General features: G+C 33.8%; 1 protein-coding gene across 1 annotated transcript in view; it reads right to left on the bottom strand.

Moving 5' to 3' along the window:
- The window catches only part of LOC149483605 (venom carboxylesterase-6-like), a 33,667-nt gene extending 13,101 nt beyond the window's left edge, over positions 1 to 20,566 (bottom strand). The window contains exons 1-5 of the mRNA XM_089702765.1: positions 20,340 to 20,566; positions 14,422 to 14,518; positions 9,027 to 9,212; positions 7,284 to 7,469; positions 1,370 to 1,560 (exon numbers count right to left, since the gene is read on the bottom strand). Of these exons, the coding sequence (XP_089558891.1) occupies positions 1,370 to 1,560; positions 7,284 to 7,469; positions 9,027 to 9,212; positions 14,422 to 14,518; positions 20,340 to 20,561 (882 nt within the window). The 5' untranslated portion in view covers positions 20,562 to 20,566. The remainder of the gene's footprint in view (positions 1 to 1,369; positions 1,561 to 7,283; positions 7,470 to 9,026; positions 9,213 to 14,421; positions 14,519 to 20,339) is intronic.
- Between the last annotated feature and the right edge of the window lie 1,154 nt (positions 20,567 to 21,720).

Below are 21,720 nucleotides of genomic sequence, written 5' to 3'. Positions count from 1 at the left end.
ATGATGATTAATAAAAACAAATTAAAACCAATAACAAGGTGTTTAATTACCAGAAATTTTTAAAATAACCCTGCTGTTGCTCAGTGCAAGTGCGACATCACCGTAAAAAGTTGTCTTTTAAAATATCTGAATGCCCTTTTATCATTTTTAATGGTTTCTTCTGCTACTATGAATTTCGGGGTTATTTCGTCCAAATTATGGCAGTATCTCGTTTTTGTAGTATCCCCACGGAAAAAAATTAATAGGGTTTATGTCCGGGGACCGTGGAGGCCAGGCTAAAGGGCAAAGATACCCTGAAAGATAGATTGGTCGTTGCAGCCTGCGCATGCGCCGGTGACGCCTGCCTTAAATCCTGGCCTCCACGGTCCCTCGACCTAAACCCCATTGAATTATTTCAAAGGGGATACTAAAAAGACCTCGGCTACTTGAAAGAATGCCACAATTTGGACGAAATAACCCCGAAATTCATAGTAGCAGAAGAAACCATTAAAAATGATAAAAGGGCATTCAGACATTTAAAAGACAACTTTTTAAGGTGATGTCGCACTTGCATTGAGCCACAGCTGGGTTATTTTAAAAATTTCTGGTAATTAAACACCTATTTATTAGTTTTAATGATCATCATGTTAATAAAATATTTGCACTTACCACATTTGATTTCAATTTTTCGATTGAAACCTTCTGAATAATAAAATGAAATTTTTAGGGTAGCTACCCAATAGATAGAGCAAGTTTTTAAAAGCCAAATGGAAAACTTTTTTCATGTGATTTTATTTTTTTATGGGCCCTTGAAGTTTTGAACATACTGGATAATTTTATCTTTCTTGACATTAAACTCTTTTTTTTATTCCATTTGAAGATTTAACGATAATAAATGTTACCATACTGAATTGACCTATCTTTCAGCTTAGCACACAAAAAAAATCAAGCATCTAGCGCAATAATTCACGTCACCATGAGTGAAAATATCATCGTACTCGGCGATAGCAGAAAAATTGAAAAAAACGTCATAACTCCGAAAATACGAAAAATCGCATAACATATATGGGGGTGATTCGGATAGCCCTCTAGGTCCTCTACCTCCCAACTTGCGTTCATCACTACTTTTTGGGACACCCTGTATAATAACGATAACCATTGACGTACGATATTGCATACTACATATTATGTTGTTTAAATAGTCTACTTATAAGTTAGCGCTTTGTGGACTGTGTCTATTACATAACATCAATAGGTAGGTACCTTATTTTAATAATATACTACATAGTAAGCAGTAACATAATATGCACATACTATGTTTGTGTTTTTTTTTAATTATTGTATTTCACTTTCTATGCTTGGTAGCCTAAAAGATACCCAAAATACTCACATACATCTCGATCTGTGCCTTCACAATGACCTCAGCCGGCCTGTACTTCATACAATCCACCATTTCCTTGTTATTATTTGTAGGACAGCCAACTACAGCAGCCAGGGCCTTTGCTTTCTCTGCTGGTTTGATGGAATGTGTCCAGGACGCGAAGGAGGACCCGCTGAAGGCTATGCCGCGGTGGAATTTGTCTGAAAATAGACGTTATAGCAATGGGTGGAAGGTCGTTTTTTGGTTGGTGTTTTAGAGATTTTTCTCTATGTTACTAGTTATTATTCTGTGGTCTAACTAAGACAGTATAGTATTCGAGGGTTTAGCGATGGACTATGGTATACAGTATACATCGTTATATTTGTATTATATTATCTAATAAAGCTTTGCTTCGTGAAGTTTCATAGCAAAATGTAAGAATTAATTGTCATTACTATGAATATAAATAGGGATGTAACGATACATGATTTTGCCGATACGATACCGATACCGATATTTGTAGTAATGTATCGGCGATACCGATACCGATACCGATATCGATGGCTTGGTAGAAAAATAAATAGTGAATTATGCATAAAAAGTTACCAACATTTAACAGAGACCACTGTTAATCGTATTCTTTTAAATAAAAATGCCAAATCAAAAAACAACAAAACCATTTATTTTAGTATTATTATTTTACGAAGTCAGTTAAACTTTAAGTAATACACATACAATCAGTACAGGTAATAAAAGTTTACTATTGGTATAGTTTTTTCAGAAAACAATGTGCGCACGCGCGGGCGGCCTCCCGCATCGTTCATTGGGCGCGGGTTTTTGAATTATTTGATATCAAAAAAATTGGTTGTTTGTAAAGTAGGTTTACGATCAACATGTTTACGTGATAACATAATGCAGTGGCAGCGCTCGAGATGAAACGGGAGATCGGTCCGTCTCTCTCTCGTTATACCTGCGATCGCGCTCGTGAGGTTTTGGTGTGACACAAGTTTATGAACATGTCACCCGACTAAAACGATTTTAAAAACGTTATCACGTTAAAAATTAAAAAAATTCAAAATTACTTATTTCTTTCCTTTACATAAACAAATTTGTGATTGGAACACTCCTAGTAAGCAAATAAAATGCTTGTGTTAGGAGGTTCCGCTCTTCCTTAACACTATTACAGAAACAGAAATAAAACAATATGAATGAATACAATGCAAAAACATAAAAGAAAAGAAAGAATTTATTAAAAAAATATCGGTATCGGTTGATTTATTATCGGCGATACCGATATATCGGCTTGCCGATATATCGGCCGATATATCGGTATCGGTATCGGTATCGTTACATCCCTAAATATAAACTTACATAAAAAAATATTGAATTTACAACTAATTTCGAATTACATAATATCTACTGTATTAAATATTTAAAAAATCTGCAGAGTTTGAGATCATTTGCAAATAGTTTGGGATATTTTTTACTTGAAATCGAAAGAAACATCTTATGGAAGTTATGGATTAGCGAGAGCATGTAGTTTAGCAAGAAAAATGCAAAATACCGAAGTTTTAATATTAAAAGGATATGTGAGTTCGAAGTTTCTTAAACATAATATATTTACATTTTCCTGTAGCAACGTTTAAAATACTTGAACAGTTGACTTAAAATCAATATCATTTTTTTTATTTTGTACCTAAATACCTAGTTACTTAAATTATGCCTGAATAGGTAGTCTTTTTTACAATTGTGTTATGATCATGTTAGTTTTGTTTTTTCGTTACCTTGAACCTATTTAGTAAAATTATCATTATCGGAGTATATAATACGTATGTATAAGTTCTAGATTCGATTAAATGATCACGGATATTTTGTACCACTTAAGACTGATTTGATTATATTTTTTTCCAATTTTTCCTGAATATTTTCCCTTATTGCCCTATATTGTATTATATAGGAAAATATTCAAATTGCTATGTTGTATTATGTAGCACGGTATACATTATTAAAATAACACGTCACGTTTACATAATACGAAGATTAAGGAAAAATGTATATGGTATTATTGTAAGAAAATATAAGGAAGAAATATATAGTACTAGCTTTCCGCCCGCGGCTTCGCCCGCGTTTTCAAAGAAAAACCCACATAGTTCTCGTTCCCGTGTGATTTACGGGATAAAACCCATCCTATATGTTAATCCAAGTTACCCTCTACATGTGTATGTGTAATTTCATTGTAATCGGTTCAGTAGTATTTGCGTGAAAGAGTAACAAACACACACACATCCTCAAAAACTTTCGCATTTATAATGTTAGTTAGGACTAACAGTATAGTATTATATTATGGTACTAACTGTGCCCCGGGGTTGCACTCGCGTACAAAATTGGTCGAAACTTTCATCCCCCATTTCACCCTTTTATGATTGATTCTTTAAAAAAGTAGTCTTAGTCTTAGATAGGCAAGCAATTACCGTTGTTTTTCGACTAAGTATTTTCATTCCAAATTTATCCAAAATCAATGCTATGTTTTAGCCGTAAATACGTAAACGTAGGTACCTATAGTAACAGAGGGACAGACAGATAAATTTTCAGATTTAATTATTATTTTTAGGTTTAGTTAGAATTTTTAATATTGTACGTAATAATGGTAATGAACTTTGTATAGCAATGTCAATAATCGTACGTAGTTCAGACATGATTCAATTAACCTCGGATGCAACTAGTCATAGTTGCAATTGTTAAATGGATGCAGTTAAATATTTCCTACAGATTGATAACAATATTTTTTATGTTATTTTTATTTTTTCGATATCGGCCGAATTTTTTAACTAGTGGTCGAAATAGGACAGTAACCATAAACAAAACAGGAGGTATGTATTCAAAGGATATAATCTGCGAATTGGCGACCACATTTCGATAGGCAAGCAATATTTGTTAATCCATACTAATATTATAAATGCGAAAGTAACTCTGTCTGTCTGTCTGTTACTCAATCACGCCTAAACTACTGAACCAATTTGCATGAAATTTGGTATGGAGATATTTTGATACCCAAGAAAGGACATAGGCTACTTTTTATTGCGAAATATGTACCACGGGCGAAGCCGGGGCGGACCGCTAGTAAAAAATATTTTATAAAAAATACGTCTCATCTGGTTATCAGATCGGTGAAGGACGATCTCCCACGGGCTCTCCTACAATATCAAGTTTTTGTTCCATGTGATTCAAATGTTATTTCAATGCTTTTTTTCAATGATTATTTTTATGCCAGTAAATAGCTTTGCGAGCGGCGGAACGAACTTTAAAGTAAACAATAGTTCTCAACTTTTATAAGCCTTCAATGCAATTTTTTTATGTCTTTAATGTCTCGAAAGAATTGAAAAGACCAGAAACATGCTTTGATTTTTCCATAGAAAGTTCCAAAATGGTGTACAACAAAACTACGCATACCAGTGTACGCACAATCCGCACCTTTACACTATTATATCCTTGTTACTTCTAAATAAATAATTTATTTATTTATTTATTAACTAGCTTTCCGCCCACGGCATCGCCCGCGTTTTCACAGAAAAACCCGCACAGTTCCCGTTCCCGTGTGATTTCCGGGATAAAACCTATCCTATATGTTAATCCAAGTTACCCTCTATATGTGTGCTAAAATTTAATGTGATCGGTTCAGTAGACAAACATACATACACATACATCCATCCTCACAAACTTTCGCATGTATAATATTATAGTAGAATATCGGTCCACATACTATAGCTACCTATTGCTATTAGTATATCCCAATCTATATGTATAGTTACCCAGCGGACCCATTTCACGGACTCCAAAATTCCAAATCACGTGGCTATTGTGAAACTTAGCCGGTAAACATGCAAATACCCGCGGGCGTTTATTTACTCTGAGATGGGTTTGTTTGACTCTGTTAAATGCATTTACATAATTAAACTTGTGAAATTTTAACTGGTAGGTAGGTACTGTCTGGTTGGGATACAATAATTGTGTTGGTATATGTTACATGTTGTTTCGTACCTATTTGTTATATTGTGTGTTGTAAGCAATATAAATGTTTTGTTTAATCTAGTACCTATATAATTAATCTTTATGGAGTTTGGAAATTAGATGAGCAGGATTCGTTATTACATATAATTATATATAAGTAGTTAATTGATTTAGTTTCGTGTTGCATAAACGCATAGTGTATGTTATTAATTATGTAAATGTGTATTTGAGGCGAAGAGTGTAAGCAGATTCATATAATTTACTACCTATTAGATATCTTTAGAAACTGAAGTACTGAAATGGATCTGGATAGATTATAAGCAGCAAAAAGCCCGTAATTATCATTAGAACTGTTTTTCAAACAAATATCTAACAGTCTTATTAAAATTTATCCGTTCATGAGTTCCAACTTAATGAATGATATAGATATAGATGCTCTTTTTTGGAAGTTAGTTAAAAAGGAATATCTATCGGAGATATCAATATAGTTAATAGACATTGTTGCATTCTATTTTAATTATTATTGCATGCAACTCAGGCAACAACGGGTCGTAAATAAGTATTAAACAGCACATCTTAAGTACGATTCTTGTAAGTTTATCTAAGTATGTTCAAACATGAGTCCCTAGATAAATGCTTAAGGTATATATTTATAAATCTAAACCAATATTTAGTTAGTTTGTTATCGTTGCATTGTGAACGATTATATATCTAAGAATAGAAAACTTGTTCTCAATAATAGTTTTGTTTACTTTGTATGTTACAAATAGATGAGAATTTTATAAAGTAAATACGCGTTATTATAAAAAATATGTGAGTGACTGCTGACGTATAGCCTCGAGATTATTATGGTAAACAATTTTTTTGATTGGTTTTGTGTTAAACCATGTTTATCTATCGACGTTAAACTTAAGTTTTATTTTTTGTTGATGTTTTAATATAATAAATTTTATGGAAAAAAAAAAAAACAATTCTTATCCTCTTCCTATTCGTGAAACTTAATTCTCATAATCCTCGACCGAAGGTTGCCTGGAAGAGATCATTATTTAAGCGACACGGTCGCCTTTTTGTGCGTAAATAAGCATACCGTATTTGTGTCCTTTTATATTGGTGCATTTAAAATGGTATCATTATTGCATTTATTAATTAAATTGTCAATACAAAAATATTCTCTAGTCATCATTATTGTTTATTTACTCCCAAAAAAAAAACACAAGCCATCACGGTGATCATTTTTCAAATCAAACTTCCTTATAAATTTCTTACAATACCTACACAAGGCTATAACAAACATGAAGGTATTTAACAATTTAAAACGTTCACATCAAGTGCACGCGCGGCAGTTGAGTGACATTTCATTTCCGACCGCTGAACGGGAAACACGCTCAATAAGATATTGAATTAATAATCATACTTCTTGGACGTTTTTCAATTTTATGATATCAATACAGTGGTTTGAAAAGTTGGTATAAATAGATACATGTTGCATATTTTATTGGTAATAGAATAATTATTTGAAATACATACAATATATACGAGTATTGTAGAAATATGTATGTATATTTTGTTTTTTAACTGGTGTCGAAATATTCGATTCGATCGAGGATTATTTATTTGTCATTGTATCTGATTATCTTAACACTAGCGGACCGCCCCGGCTTCGCCCGTGGTACATATTTCGCAATAAAAGGTAGCCTATGTTCTTTCTCAGGGTCTAAAGATTATCTGTGCCAAATTTCATCAAAATCGGTAAAGTAGTTTATGAGCCTATTCATTACAAATTACAATCAAACAAACAAAGTTTCCCTCTTTATAATATTAGTGTAGATAACACACACAGAATAATATATTATAAAATCGATTCTAAATTTCCTTTAACCGTAACAGTAAACTCAACACTTGCAGAATTTGCAAAACCGGCCACTTTATCACTTACCTCTCGACATAGGTGACAGATAGTGATAGTGCACACTAGCGCCGCCAGCGGAGCACCCAGTTAATGTGACACTGTCCGGGTTTCCTCCAAACATCATGATGTTTTCCTTAATCCATTGCAGGGCGAAGGACTGGTCCTTGAGACCTATGTTCCCTGGGGCTGCTTCGTCGCCTGTGCTGAGGAAACCTGTAGAACAATGTAGGTGTAATTTACTAGTGTATACGGAATATTGTAAGTCCAATAATTCTGATGATGATATTATAAGTAGAAAGTTATACATAGGTTTAATGCCCTCCGGAAGCGGCGGAAATGTGGGTAATTAGCCAGAATTGATTTCTCGGTCTTTAGGCTAAGATAAAGTGTAGTGACTGCAGTTATCTCTTTTTTGGATCACGAAAATTGAATACTTATCAAACTGTGTGTACGTTCGGTGTTAGTGTGCCGTTTTCGAAGATCGAATGTTGAGTTGGTAACCTAATTAGACCGTTTTACTTATATAATATCATTGGATGTAAATGCAAATAGCGTATACATAAAAACAACAAAATATAAAATGAAGGTAGAAGCAAAATTAGTATGCAGACCTTTAATAGAATTTTAATCTTAGGCGAGGGTCGTTATGATTAATGAAAGCGGTTAAACACCACCTAGTGATATTAGCTCTAATAAATCAGCTGTGTAAATTGGGATGAGTTTATTTTGAGCACAGATTAACAATACTCCTACACCTGGGTACACTATCTATGACAACCAATAGTTTAGGCAATAATGACCAATCCAAGTATGTACATTGTCCAAGAATAACAACGAAATAAATAGTACAAGGCACTTGGCCTGACTAGCTGTTAGCTGAATCAATTGCATGTTTTTTTATCACATAGAAGTCATACTTTTTCAGAAACAACCATGAGATATCGAATTTCTGTATAATCTAATATCTCAGCTTACCTGACCCCGTGTTCGTGGAAAACGAAACAAGCATTACTGGTTGTATCGTTTTAATAATAATAATATATTTCGGGTTTTCAATCTTGTTTACAATAGAGAACAAACAAGCAATAATTCTATTTTCCAGGAATCTAATACATAGTGAGTTACTTCGATTTACAAAACGAACATGATTTCAGTAATCTGTATTAAAAATATTGGAACACAACAATTTATTATATGTAACAAGTGCTGATTTATAACAAACTGGCTGTGCCGCGCAGTTTCACCCGCGGACAAGAGAATGTATTTCTACAGCGTTCTGGTACATTACATCACTGCCAAATTTGATTTAAATCATGAAGATTAAGATCAACAACCAACATTCTTTTATCCTAAGTAACACGTTATAATAAATAAGTAGTAAGATAAGATATTTTTGACGTGACAACGTCTTATAATTCGATAGAGCCGGCTGCACGCACGAAAAAACATGACTCATGCGGCGTTACCTCGTTCTGAGGCGTTCCATAGTGCAAGCGAGAGCGCGGAACGACCGACAAAGAAGCACAATCGGCCTTAAGACGTTGTCACGTTCAACTATCGTCAGTAAACCGACTTTACAGACAACCAATTTTTTTATATCAACATCGGCAAAAGAGCTGTTGTGGCGCCTGATGGTAAGCGCTACCACCCCTCATGAACATTTGGAAAGGCGTAGGATGGTTAATAGACTTTACGCCTCTAAAAATGGATTGATGGCCGATATTAAAGAAATTAATACAAAGTAAGGAAGTAAGGGCTATGAAATCTTACCAAGTGGTCCGAGCCTGTAGTTAATCGTCACTAGCACGATATCTCTGTCCATCAAGTTGGCAGGACCATACACGGCACCACTGCCATACATGAAGGCACCTCCATGGATGAATACCACCACCGGGAGATGGGTCCCCACGGCTATGTTGGGCGAGTATACATTCAGGAACAGGCAGTTTTCGTCACCTGTGGAAATGTTTTAGAAAGGTATTACACTCATATTTCATGTTTAAGGTTCTTAATTTATCTAAAAATGAATTTATAAAATTCACGTTTTTAAATTTTTATACTACTACTATCTACTACTGCTGTGGCTGTGGTAATCTTTGTAAAATAACAATTTAATAAAATTAAATTTAGGTATTTGTTTGTTATCTCTTCTCTCTGGACGATGGATCTGGACTTTCCATTCGTTCTGTAGGGCCAGTTTAATATGTTCCGTTTAGCTTATCTGCCGGTTAAGGTGATAATATGTAATGTTTTAAAATATACATCAGTGTTAAATGAGGCTATCAGAGACTTTATCCGCTGGTTGTGAATTTGGTCCTTACTTCATATTTTTAAGTGATTAATGTTTCACTATTATTTACATACTTTGACATAAAATTGTACGAGTATAATATATTGTAATAAAATTAATGTATCTGCAAATAAAACTATTGTATTGCAATAAACTTTTATTAATACCGCTTTTATATTCATACTATAATTATTTATTAAAACGGTAAAACATAAAATGTCTTGTTAGTGGGAAGTTAATTAAATTTGAATTATGTAAAGCATAAATTAAAATAATAATTTTCTTCAAACTTTATTCGCATATTCCTAACTAATTAATAAATACATACTTACATTCCTAAAAAACTTAAAAAACTATTATTATAAACGGCTGACCCAATTTTGATATAATTATTTAAGATGGAAATAGATTGTTATCTATGTATTTATTGATAATAATATAATATGATATAGGGGACTTAAGATAATAATGACCCAAAAAACGCAATGTCATAATATGATATCTCTCTTTATTAACCGACTTCAAAAAAAAGGAGGAGGTTATCATATCTTTACGCTCAGATTCTGTACCTACCTACGTATATTATGTTTTTCGTGAATATTGATTATAATTATTGATTTGTATTATTAATCAATCATCAATACATACAATAATAAAGAAGATAACAATATAATATCACTAATCACCCAAGTATGACTAGGAATTCCAAAAATAATTACAAGCATATAAATTCGCGATTAAAATATTACAAGTTTTTGATAACGTTAAATTACATAAAATAATGATATTTTATTTATCATCATCACCATCTCCTCCAGATATTTTGATTGATTAGCTTGGAAAAAATGTAAAACTTTGTATAGCTACCTATCGCCCGGAAAACTTCTTGGCCAAAAAGTAGCGTGGTGGGGGAAGTTTGCGCATCAAGTTTTAGTACATTTTTATATGCGCAAGCTTCCCCCACCACGCTACTTTTTGGCCAAGAAGTTTGCCGGGCGCTATACCTATATTCATTTAGTTATTAAACGACTGAAAATCAGCGCTGTCTAGAATTTAAATTATGGACAGCAATCGCTGAGACGAAGCCTTTTGCTCCCTTTTATGTTGTAAGAAAATGATTAATGTATGACGAGCAATAAATTATTTTATTTTAAAGCTGCAATAATTATATAATGGAAAGGGTTATAAATCTTTATGTCAATGGTTTTATTGATATTACATTGCTACAATTAAATTTACGATATTTTGAGTAGCTATTAATCGAAGGTATAAGGAAACGCAAATAAAATAAATAAAGGAAGTAAAATAAATAGCATTTACACTAGCTTTCTATTTCTAAACAAAGCAAAGATTTTGATATTTTAGTTTTATAGGATTCAATGCTTTCATTAATATAAAGTAAATAATAGAAAAAAATCGTTCACGAGGCGGGATTCGATTCGTCTTCTGCCTTACCGGGGCGACGCCTGACCACTCGCCCTCTGTGTTCCCGCAGAATTTATTCTATTCAGTATTCACATTATACTAAAATAAATGATTCTTAATTGGTCTTTAATCCTTTCAGGCATAGCGAGAATTTGCGAAGAAATATGACGAGTAAAGCCGCAGGCGGAAAGCTAATACACATCTTTATATATCTCTACTAGCTGACTCGGCAAGTTATACTGACACCCTTATCATTGAGAGGTATAAAATAGTTTACGACCGCTCAAAACTACAGAATATACATAAAAACAATGGGAAAACTCGGTCAAACTGTTTCAGAGGAATTTGTTAACAAACACTGATTCGAGAATTTTATAATTTACTAGCTGTGCCGCGCGGTTTTACCCGCCGACGAACCTGTGTGCAAAATCAAGTATTTCTACAGCTCATGTGTTATCCATCTTCTGGTAAAGTTTCATCCAAATCCGTCTAGGAAATGGGCGCACATCCTTTAGCCCAAGCTAGCAATCAGGTAAAAATCAAAATACAAAGGTTGCTAACTCCCTTAGCTCTCACAACTGAGTAACTTTACCTAGCTGAGAAATTAGGATAACTCTTGGCACGCTTCCAGGACGCCTAAATGGCTTTTGGTTTAGATTGCCGCTCAAGAAATCAACCTGTACCGGAGTGGCTTCTCCTACCTTGTACAACAGGAAATATATTTCGGAAGCTCCTGATATGGACCATGTCGCTACCCAAAGGAGTGCTTTAGTGCCAAGGCGTATTTGCCATAGCCCGCTCCGAATTTTGCGACATCTGCAGTCGTTGATGGAGCTGACGCCTAGACTGAATATTCCTTTCCAAGGGTAATCCTACAAGTGTACTAGCGCACCTCGCACCCCGGGACCGGGGCAGATACATAGCACCCAAGGGTGGCTTATGGTTAATATAATAAATAATAATAATATACGGACATTTCTCCGCAACTCGGCGTCAAGCGCCTAAAGATGGCTTAGGGTTATTCTACGAAAGAGACTTAAGACTATTATGGTTATAGATGTTTATTAACCCTGAAGTCATGAGCACTCAGACCATTGGTGAATGGCCTTATCCCCCAACTGCTCAGTCAGAAAAAGGGGGGGGGGGAGGAAACAGCCCATTGTAAAACAAAGGAGAAAGGGCAGTTAAGTTGTGGTGCCCCCCCACAGTGCCAACATATGATCCTCCAAGCAGAAGGTGACTTCCATAATGCAAAGAATGCAATGCTAATAAAAAAAATAAAAAAATCCTTGTAATCTAGTACACAGAGATTCTATTTAATTAGCTTAAGTCTATAATAAGCAAGCTGACCCTGTTCCCTCAGGAGCTTTTATGCTATTATTGGGGTCAGACCGAGAAGCTCATGACATGAACATGACTTCTGAAGATCTCAAAATAAAGTTTTTTATCACAGCAAAAGAAGATTATAACCTGACCTAAATTTGGATATAAAATGGATACAACAACACATTATCCATCAGGTGGTCGGTTGTGAGGACACCCAAACACATAAATATGCTCAGTGACCCATGTGGAAAGGATGGTTCAAGTAACAAAGGACTACTTTTCAGCCGTAAAAGTAGATAATTGATTCTTGTCTATAAAGGGGCGGACCCTTAAAGCTTGCAACACAAACCTTTATCTCTGACTAGATAAGGTCCTTCCAGATCTTAAAGACAGTAAACGTAGCAGCCCTGTCCAGCAGTGGCTTTAAGAAGGTGGTAAGAGCACTTACCCGTTGAGGCAATGGAAAGACCATACAGGCCTTTATAAAGTTTTACTGTCAATCAGTCAATTTAGCCAGTGCCAGTGAGTCTGGTTTACTTTAAGGTAACCTTAAACTGTTTAATGAATTATTTTATTCAGTGTAATTAATTTAAGATCATAGTAACGATCAATGTGTAACAAACATGCTTAATGCTTAAGGTACAGTTGTGTTAACATTGGTTATTATAGTTATTTTATATACAGATGTTATTTACTGTAGTATTTAGCCTTAGAGGCTCCATTGTTTATCCTTGATGACATTGATCTTCCTTTGAGTTATAATTTTTAAAATGTTATTTTTATCTTATTATTTGAACTTTGATTTGTTTCAAAGATACAGAGAAATAATTAATCAGTTCTTAGGTTCTAAGACTTAGTTCATTAGTATTGGCTTATGATTATCTGAGGAAAATAATTTAAAATTTAGAGGATATATGGTTAGTTCTTACATGAAAGAAAAACTATTTTTGTTGTTGCTACATAACCCCCTTGTATTGTTTTTAGAATTTAAAATATAACTTTATTTTACAATACAAGAGGTTCATTTAACATTCTGAAAGGAATGAAATTTAAGTTGTTAATACTCTTAGGTATTACAATATTAACAAGATAATTTATTTTCAACATAGCGTTTGTATGTCTTTCTTCACCAGCAGATATCAAACACATCTTCACCAACGCTGTGTGTTTTAGAAAGACACATAATATTGATGTTTTGCATTAAAACAAAACATGTATTATGTGTCGAATAAAACACACAGCGTTGCAGTTTACTGCTTGCTGATGAAGATGCTATGCCGGCAGAGGCAGATGACAGCGCTTCAAAGGTGATGTCAAATTGGCGATGACAGATGACATACTAGGGACGCGCTCTTGCTAGTGAGGTGAAAGATCCATCGATATTCGGTAAGGTGACCCTTTTTCATAGAGATATATAGGATTCATAGACAGCTTTCTTCACCAACGCTGTGTGTTTTATTCGACACATAATACATGTTTTGTTTTAATGCAAAACATCAATATTAAGTAGGCACTAGGCAGTACCTAAATTATTAGATATAACTTTTATCATAAAAGGGGAAGTAGGTACAGCGGAAAGCGCCTTGTTTAAAAGATGTAGGTAGTGATGAACATAATAATATGTAATCATTTAATTAAACTAGCTTTCCGCCCGCGGCTTCGCCCGCGTTTTCAACGAAAAACCCACATAGTTCCCGTTCCCGTGGGATATCCGGGATAAAACCTATCCTATGTGTTAATCCAAGTTACCCTCTATATGTGTGCTTAATTTCATTGTAATCGGTTCAGTAGTATTTGCGTGAAAGAGTAACAAACACACACATACACATTCTCACAAACTTTCGCATTTATAATACTTATTATTTATAATACTTATTACTAGCTGTGCCGCGCGGTTTCACCCGCGTGGTTCCGCTCCTGTTGGTCAGCGTGATATTAATCGTGGATAATGTACCTTCCAAAGGTGAAAGAATTTTTAAAATCGCTCCAGTAGTTTATGAGCCTATGCATTACAATCAAACAAACAAACAAAGTTTTCCTCTTTATAATATTAGTGTAGATTAAGTAGGAAGAAGCCAGAAGGTTACAATTAATTTAATTAAAAGCTCATTTAAAACTACCCACCAAAGACTTTATTGTAGATAGGATCGTATTGCAGGCAGTCTGAGAGCGTGCGCGTCGCGTCCCATGTGCCCATCCATGGTTTCATTGATTGCGGTTCCTGTGGGGTAATATTATAACTTATAAGTATAGTATGAAAATAAAGATTAAAACTATTTGAACATTTGATAAATAACTTCTCTGAAGCTATTCATATATAGGTACAAACACTTATAAAAAAGAGCGTGTGTACCGAGCACACGTGTCAAAAGTGAAACTTCTTTCAAAGATTCAAAATCATCGCCTTACTCAATGACGTCTGTTTACCGTGTCTATACATGTGTCTCAATAATAGATTTTTTTATTTTTCATTAGAAGTTAGAAAATGCTGAAATTTTGATGTCGCTTAATCAAAACTTTTTTATCTCAATCAGGGGTCAATTATTTGTCTTGTAAGTTGTAACTGTTATAACTTTAATCTTTTATCAGCTTTTCTTATCTGGAAAGCTTTGGTCCTTGAGGGTTATCTTGACCAAACAATTAAAGTTAATCTACTTCGTAACAAAACCTCTACAAGAGTCAATTTATCATTGTACAAACCAAGACAAAATACAGATCATTAAAAATACACGGTGGAAGTAAATATATTGTACCTACAGTTACGCTACAATATAAATCCCACATTTGTTTATAAATATATAATTTCGATTCAGGCTCACGTATTCCCCCAATTACGTGTAAAATGTAAGTAAATACGTACATAATTAATTGGTTGATTCAACAGAAGTAACGATTGTCCGTTACCACAATATCAGTGATATTTGTTGCCTAATTGGTGTGAAATTGTCATAACTCTGCTCGAACTGAACATTTTCAGCTCATTACGTATTCGAAATACCAACAAGGCAAGGGCAAAGAGCCGCCATGTTGTTTTTCTGTGTTCTCAATTTGCAACTCTAGAACGTTCTAGAATGTCATCAAATAAAAGAAATATCAACAAGGCAAGAGTAAGACCCGCCATGTTTGTTCTGTGTGGAGTTCTTATTTTGAAATTTTAGATCGTTCTAGAATGTTATCGAACAATGGAACATCCAGTTTCGAAGTTGTAGATGTTGTTTGCCCTTATCTTGCCGAACTGACCAAGGCATAAAATAAAAGAGATTGTTTTCAGTTTCATAGTTTCTACGGTATTATTTGTCTATTCAAAAAAAACTAGTAAAAATAAAACAAAGTCATTATCAAGTTACGACGTGACTAATGTAAATACAAAATACCGACACATCAACAATTATAAATTGATGACAATCGATATTATTTTCCATATTGCTCCCCAGCTCTTAGACTAGAATTCTATGCGTCACTGGATTGGTTACCATTTCATTGGAGTAATTGTAAAAGCGAGACACACCTACATGAAATATACAACGAAATTTAGGCATAGCAACATTTGGAAATGTATCTAATGATTTAGAATTTTAGAGCAGAAAATACTACCTACACCTGTGGTCATGTCAATATACTCATCATATTTTCTTCATATTTAAATTCATTTTCAAATAGTCATATCACCTTGCCATTAAAAAAAAAAACAAAAAAAAAATTCATTTGTTTATATTTTGTAATGCCTTCTCATAATTGGATAAGGTTTTTAACTAATTACAGCAAACACACAGATTAAAAAGGCAAGGCATTAAAACGTAAGCCATCTGCTAGTGAAATTTCATTGAAAAATAGTTTTGTTTCTTATATAAAAAGCCAGACCGATTTAACACATAATTTATGTTCTGTTTTACGTAATATAACCCCTTATCTTTATTAGCAATGTTATTTTAATATATTACACAAACACACAATTCAATAAAACTGTATATTAGTATACCGTTTTCCCTTGAAACGTTATGTCAACGATACGGAAAAATGAAAACACCACGATATTTCATTTCGATGAAATTTTGGATCCCTTGTGGCTTAAGAAAAATGTCGTATAATTTTGTAATACATTATTTTCATATAGCTATATTGGTTTTTGTTACGCACGTAAAACATTTTCCGATATTTGCAAATATTGTTGTCATATATCAGCCAATTTATATAAAACCTTCATGAATTATACACCACAACCTTCCTTATGAATGATTCTACTCTACCAATTGATGTAACTAGGTACCGACTTATTTGTACTATACATATATTATTTAATATTATTACACAAATTAAATTAAACTAAAGACATTCATTAAACAATACATTTTTTTATACGGTTAAAAAAGTTTTCACATGAACAAAGGTACACGAAATATATTGAATTAAAAATAAATATGTAATTATACAAATTCATAAGTTGTTTTTACCACAAGACTTGTTTGTTATTGTAAAACGAGAAAAACTTATGCGAACCTTGAATTTTTTTTTGAGATGCGGTATCCTATTCACACTTCGTTTCTTATGGTGTTGTGAACGTTCGTAATGATTAAATTTCACGAAAAACGTGGGAGCCGTTTCCGAGGTAGCTAGCAGAGCAAAGAAACCAATTTATAATATATTAATCGGGTAATTTGTGGTAGTAAACAAAAGCCATGACGCATTCCCCAGATATTGTTTAAGTACATATAGTTTCAAGATTCTTCTTTGAAAACGCGGGCGAAGCCGCGAGCGGAAAGCTAGTGTTTATATTATATAAATATAGAAAAACTACGGAAGTCATTTGAATGAAAATTACTATTCATAAAGATAACTAACAAACAACAAACGAAGATGTATCTACTATTTTTTACATCAAATAAAAAAAAAATTAAACTATCATGTTAAATAATATCGATAACATCTTTCCATTGTTATGTTGTATCATTGTATGTAATTTAAAAAAAGTATATGGTATTTCCTTATATTTATCGGAAAGTGCGGTATTTTTTAAGGGGGCGTCCATAAATTACGTGAGTTGTTTTAGGGGGGGAGGGGGTCGAGTAAAATCTCATCTAACCTTACGTTGGGGAGAGGGGGGGTGTCGGCAAATATCACGCAATTTTTTTTAATTGAAACAAAACAAATTATACTCTTTTGGTCCATTTAATCCAAATAACATGCTTAAGATTTTAATGTTACGGTTAAGATTTAAATATTCTATTGTTACCTTGTTACCTTATTTGTGGAATAATGTATAAAACTACCATTTTAACAACGTATTCGAATTGCCCGTATTTGACAGTTTACGTGACATTTTAATATTATCGTGTAATACTTTATTGGACGGATAAGTTTTATCCAAGCATTGAAAAATCGGCCCTTATTATAACTTTCAGCAATATTAATTACTATTTTTAACTAGTCGTAAACAAAAGCACGAAGCATTTTTTTTTCTTTTTACAATGACATATAAACATAAGAAACATAAGAAATCCACATTTTTAAAAATCTCACGTGAGATGATGGGGGGATGGGGGAGGGGGTTCAATAATTTATGGACGCTCCCTTACGGGTATTACCTAGCTGTTTTATTTATTTAACTAGCGGTCCACCCCGGCTTCGCCCGTGGTACATATTTCGCAATAAAAGGTAGCCTATGTTCTTTCTCGGGGTCTAAATGTGCCAAATTTCATCAAAATCGATCCAGTAGTTTATGCGTGAAAACCATACATAATCAAACCATACATAAACAATACATACATAATTACAATTCTTTCCTATGTTATTACCACAGACTAATAATAATATATGTACGGGCGTAGGGATGTGACGACCCCATCGCCCACGGTTGGAATATCTATTGTTTACGTGACAATAGATATTCCACCCGTGCAGTCAGTCAACCCGCAGGACACCTTGTGGCGTGGTGTCGGGGAGTAGCGACCCCGCGGGAACCGAGTGCTCCCGGGGGAGGCCCCTGTCTTCATCTCCGGCTTGCCTTCACCGGCCGGTCGGAGTGAAGCCTGACGAGGACAGGACCCCCACCTCTGGCTTGCCTTAAGCGGCCGGCCAGAGTGGAGTCGCGAGAGCTTTTAGCTCGAAGGGTGGATGCGAATCGTAAGTGGCGAGTGGGCACGTGATGCTGGACCCTCAGGGAGCGCGTGATCGTAGTTTAAAGTCCAGGGACGCCTCTCCACCCTTAGCTGCTCACAATATGTTGCCCCCTTGTCGCACTATTGCAGCGACTTATTTCGGGGGCCCATACAGTGAGAGGGCGAGTCACCACCTGCCAACAAATTTTTACTTCCCTTAAGTAGAAAGGCAGGTGCCATAGTTTCCATAGTCCCCAATTCCAGTCCATGTAGCATCCCATTCCATAGCCCGGTTTATTTTGCTTCCATTTCTCACAATAGTCCTACATCGGCCGCGGACTGCCCAGGACTGTATCTCTATAGTGCAGTCATGGGCAGACTGCGGCTGGTGTCCCACAACACAGTAAAATTCTCGAAAGGGCCTCTGCGTGTTGGATCCGTGTCCCCACGTAAGCCTTCCAAAAGTCCGGGTACCGTCCTTCTGGTGGTACCCGAGTATTATGGAACCGAGAAATATATGTACTACGTATACAATTATTACTTTTCAATTTGCAAATTGTTTACCAACACTATTGTTAATTATTGATGTCGCGGCAATCAATTATGTATTATTAAAATATAATTATTGTTACATAATATTATCATCGTTGTAAAAATATTTATAATTAATATTTAATAGAAATTGATGTATTTTACGCGAAGCTATAAAATAAAATGTAAATTTATGATGAACTAAACATATTCTGTGTAAAAAAAATAATAATGTTATTTTAGTTCAAAATATAATGAACGGGAGCGAAGTCGCGGGTGGAACCATAGCATTATAATTATTGCGAAAGTACTGTCTCTCTTTCTATAATTAAAGGTACAAATAAAATACAATAATTATAATCATTATAATACTGTAATTAAAACCGTAAATGAAGGATAATTTGCGGTAAACCGAAAAGTATTCAAGTTACAAATTATAAACGTTAAAATTAATTATTTCTCGTAACTACGCAAGTCATAATGAATAGAGCAATATTTTTGGTTATTTCACATCATTTTTTCCTAATTGATGAACATGTTATAATTTTATGGGAAGTTAACCGTGTTTTTTTAGTGTATTTAAGGCTTCGTCGATAGTTTCGTACTAGGCTGAACAATTAGAAAGCCTATAATATGTTAAAAGAAAACGAAACTCGGTTTTAATGGTGATGGTCTGTAAAGCTGGAGATAAAAAATCGGCGAAATTACGATAGACGGTAGATTTGACACATTCTTGACACACTCGTAGAGAAGTCGTAGATAACAACATTTATTTTATTTAAGCAACATTAATTTATTTCTAAGTTAAAGATAGACTGAATAGACTGAGAGGCACTGAATATACTGATGTTTTAAAATAAATAAATCAACCCTTCTTATATAATTTAGGGGAATTGCCATCCTATCTTTAATGTTACATTATTCTTGAAATGAATTCTGAAAAATTCATACAATTTTTTTATTAATACACATTTTTTGATCGACTACTACGTGACTTTATAATACTGAACCTTTTACGTTTTTCTTTTATAAGTTGATAATAGACATGTATTTCGTAATAGTAGTAGTGGGATCCGAGCTCAATTAAAAAAATGTAAACAATCAATGCAAATTATAATAATGGGTTTACACATATTATATAAATATCGTAATTATTATGTATTTATTTAGAGTAAAAAAATGATAATACCTACCTACGTGATTAATTTTTTTATGTTCCGGTGTTTATGACCATCCATTATCTTGTTAGTAATAAGTAATAACTGAAAATTGGTTAATTACTTGAACCATAACATTACATTTTTTATGCAATGATATATGAAAAAGTTTTGTATTAGCATCGTCACAGAATAATAACTAGTAGGAATCGTTCGACAAATTAAAAAAAAATGGAAGGTATTCGAAATTCAAACTTACCCTGAACCTATATTTTCCAACCGGCGGCCTCGCATACGGGATCCCTTGAAAACTGGCAAACATTCGTCCATTGGTAGACTCCTTCCAGGTGCCTTGTAACATGCCATGGTGCACCCGTACAATGGGATTTGCCCGTTGACCCGCCGCAAACGCTACGAGAAGCGACGTTAAAAATAAACACAAATTTGACATTTCGATTCTGCGTGTAACGTGCGCGCGCATCAATCTCCCGCGCTTAACTAATAGATGAAGAGATATAATATTAGTTAGAACGATTTGACAGCTGTCATTAGCTAATTGTTTTTTTTCTGTTGTGTTAGTGGTTAAGGTAAATTGATGGAATCATTAGCGGCATAATAAATTATTAATGTTGATATTTTATGATGGATAAGGACGCATAATTGCTGATTTTCATCTATAATGCTAATTATATTTTAATTAATTAATTAATTGGTACAAATTATTGAATTATAATATTTCCTCGACTTCAGTATTTTTTATTGGTAAAGTTATTTTTCATCAAATATGTATATGTATTTTTTTTGTCATCGAAAAATTTACTTATACATGATACAATTATTGTTCAATATTAAAATTTAATTGTTGTAGCAATTAAATAAAGGCTAGTCCTTTTAAATTTTATAGAATTCATAAAGTGGTAAGTCAAGATTTAAACTTACATTGTTTTCATGTAATCTATGGTGCTGAAGTAAGGCCACTTAATGTTATTATGTACGCCATTCACCAAATAACCCTTGACGTGATCTTTGTTAGAAGTTCAATGGTCAGGGCGTGGGTGCAGTTCGATCCAGATGTTAAATAATATATGTATGATACTAAACTGACTTTTAGATAACAGACAGGGAAGTTATAGTTAGGAGTTTATAGTGAATAATTAAAATACCTAACCTAATTTGCTAGAAATTAGGTTCTACCTGTTTTAACTCATTAATATTTTTATTGTAAAATGATAATTTTAACTAGTTGGTAGGTACCTACTACTACTCATTGATATTTTATCACAATTTTAAGAATATTTGTAATGAGTTATGATGAATTGACAATTTGTTATTTGACCAATTAGTTAGTCGTTGACCTATAATATGGTGATAATTTTTTATCTACTTTTAATTAGAACTTTTAAGTGACTTAAAAAGGTTATCAATACGATGCGTTTGTGTGTAATATTTTTGAATATACTATATAGGTTTTTGGTGTTAGTTATTACGCGGTGTTTCACCTAATTATTGCCCGCTTTGTCTAAAACCTAATAAAGTATATACTAAAACCTTCCTCTTGAATCACTCTATCTATTAAAAAAGCCGCATCAAAATCCGTTGCGTAGTTTTTAAGATTTCAGCATACATAGGGACAGAGAAAG

This window comes from Colias philodice, chromosome 13 (assembly GCF_061535455.1).
Source record: "Colias philodice isolate Cphi_HAF_F1 chromosome 13, ilColPhil1 Martin Lab GWU primary, whole genome shotgun sequence".
NCBI lineage: Eukaryota > Metazoa > Arthropoda > Insecta > Lepidoptera > Pieridae > Colias > Colias philodice.
This window is presented reverse-complemented; position numbering and strand designations above follow the sequence as displayed.